Below are 1,323 nucleotides of genomic sequence, written 5' to 3' on the forward strand. Positions count from 1 at the left end.
ATGACAGAACATACCAAATTATCGAAAGCAATCATTAAAAGAACTCTTCCTTATGAGCGTCTTATAGAAACGGCAGATATTGGTAAGAATATAAAAGACCAAGCCCAACATGATATATTTATGGTCCGTGCTAATGAAATCGACTCCGTTTATGCCTCATTCCAATCATTCCACAACCAAATCATTGGTCTTATTGAAGACGATCAATATGATGCACAAGACCAAATACGCAAAGATGCGGATATGGCTTATTTTTCTATAAAGGCTCTGATACGTAAGCATGAATCTTCAAACGATTCACCTGCACTACAACCTGCTTCCCCTAAACTAACTAAATTAACAATACCGATTTTTGACGGTAATTTTAAAAATTGGCCTACGTTTTACGACCTTTTCCGCACGATAGTCCATGAAAACGACCCATTGTCCAACGTTGCTAAGTACCAGTACTTGCTTACTTCATTAAAGGATGAATCTTTCAACCTGCTTAAAGGATTCCCTGTAACAAACGATAATTATACAGGGTGTCTCAGCGAGACCGGTCATTAGACGTTTCTGTGGTTCTGGCCAAAATAAAAAATTGAGAATTCAGACTTAAGTATTATCAATTACGTTCTCTTCGTCTAAAATATTTTCAGATTTCTAGCACTTCCGGTTATACCGGAAGTCGCCACCTACTTTATTTTTTTAAATGGAACACTCTGTATATTTTTACATATTTGGATTTGTCTGTTTTGAAGGTTTATAAATAACTTTACTTTTTGCAATTTGATTCGGCCGTTCTCGAGTTATTCGATTTTTTCTAGAAAAATCTGCTCCAGTGAGATATCAATTTAGGATTGAGAACATGCTTAAACAACATGATGGAGTATGTTTTGGTGCCAAGAACGGCTGTCTAGATCGTTTGGTCACTTTACTATGACACGTTAACTTTTCGAAATTTGGAACTACCATAACTTAATTTTTTTGAATGGAACCCCCCATATTTTATTACTTAGTCGTCTTCGGCGTCTCATTTTACATATTTTATACTCTATATGTCCTATGCCTAACATTTATAGTGTGAGAAATAATTAGGGTTTTTTGAAAAATGCTCACATATCATATCGATAGTAACCTAGTGTGCCATGGCAAACAAATGTTTAATGACTTATTGACAAACGCCAAAGTCTGATTTACGTTGTTTGATGCTTGTGAGTCTGAAACCAGATAAAATGGATATTAATAACGTAAATAATGTTTATACAAATAAAGAAATCCATAATTTATTTTTTGTGCATGAAAAGTGCGACAAAGTTCTTAGTAGAACTTGTAGAATGTTTA

The 1,323-nt window shown here is 34.4% G+C and overlaps 1 protein-coding gene across 1 annotated transcript; it reads left to right on the forward strand.

Annotated features, from left to right (window-relative positions):
• Positions 1-549, forward strand: LOC139432714 (uncharacterized). Its single transcript, XM_071201480.1, has one exon. It carries the CDS (start codon positions 1-3, stop codon positions 547-549), a length of 549 nt encoding a protein of 182 aa, XP_071057581.1.
• The last annotated feature ends 774 nt before the right edge of the window (positions 550-1,323 follow it).

The sequence above is a fragment of the Onthophagus taurus genome, chromosome 2 (assembly GCF_036711975.1).
Source record: "Onthophagus taurus isolate NC chromosome 2, IU_Otau_3.0, whole genome shotgun sequence".
Lineage (NCBI taxonomy): Eukaryota > Metazoa > Arthropoda > Insecta > Coleoptera > Scarabaeidae > Onthophagus > Onthophagus taurus.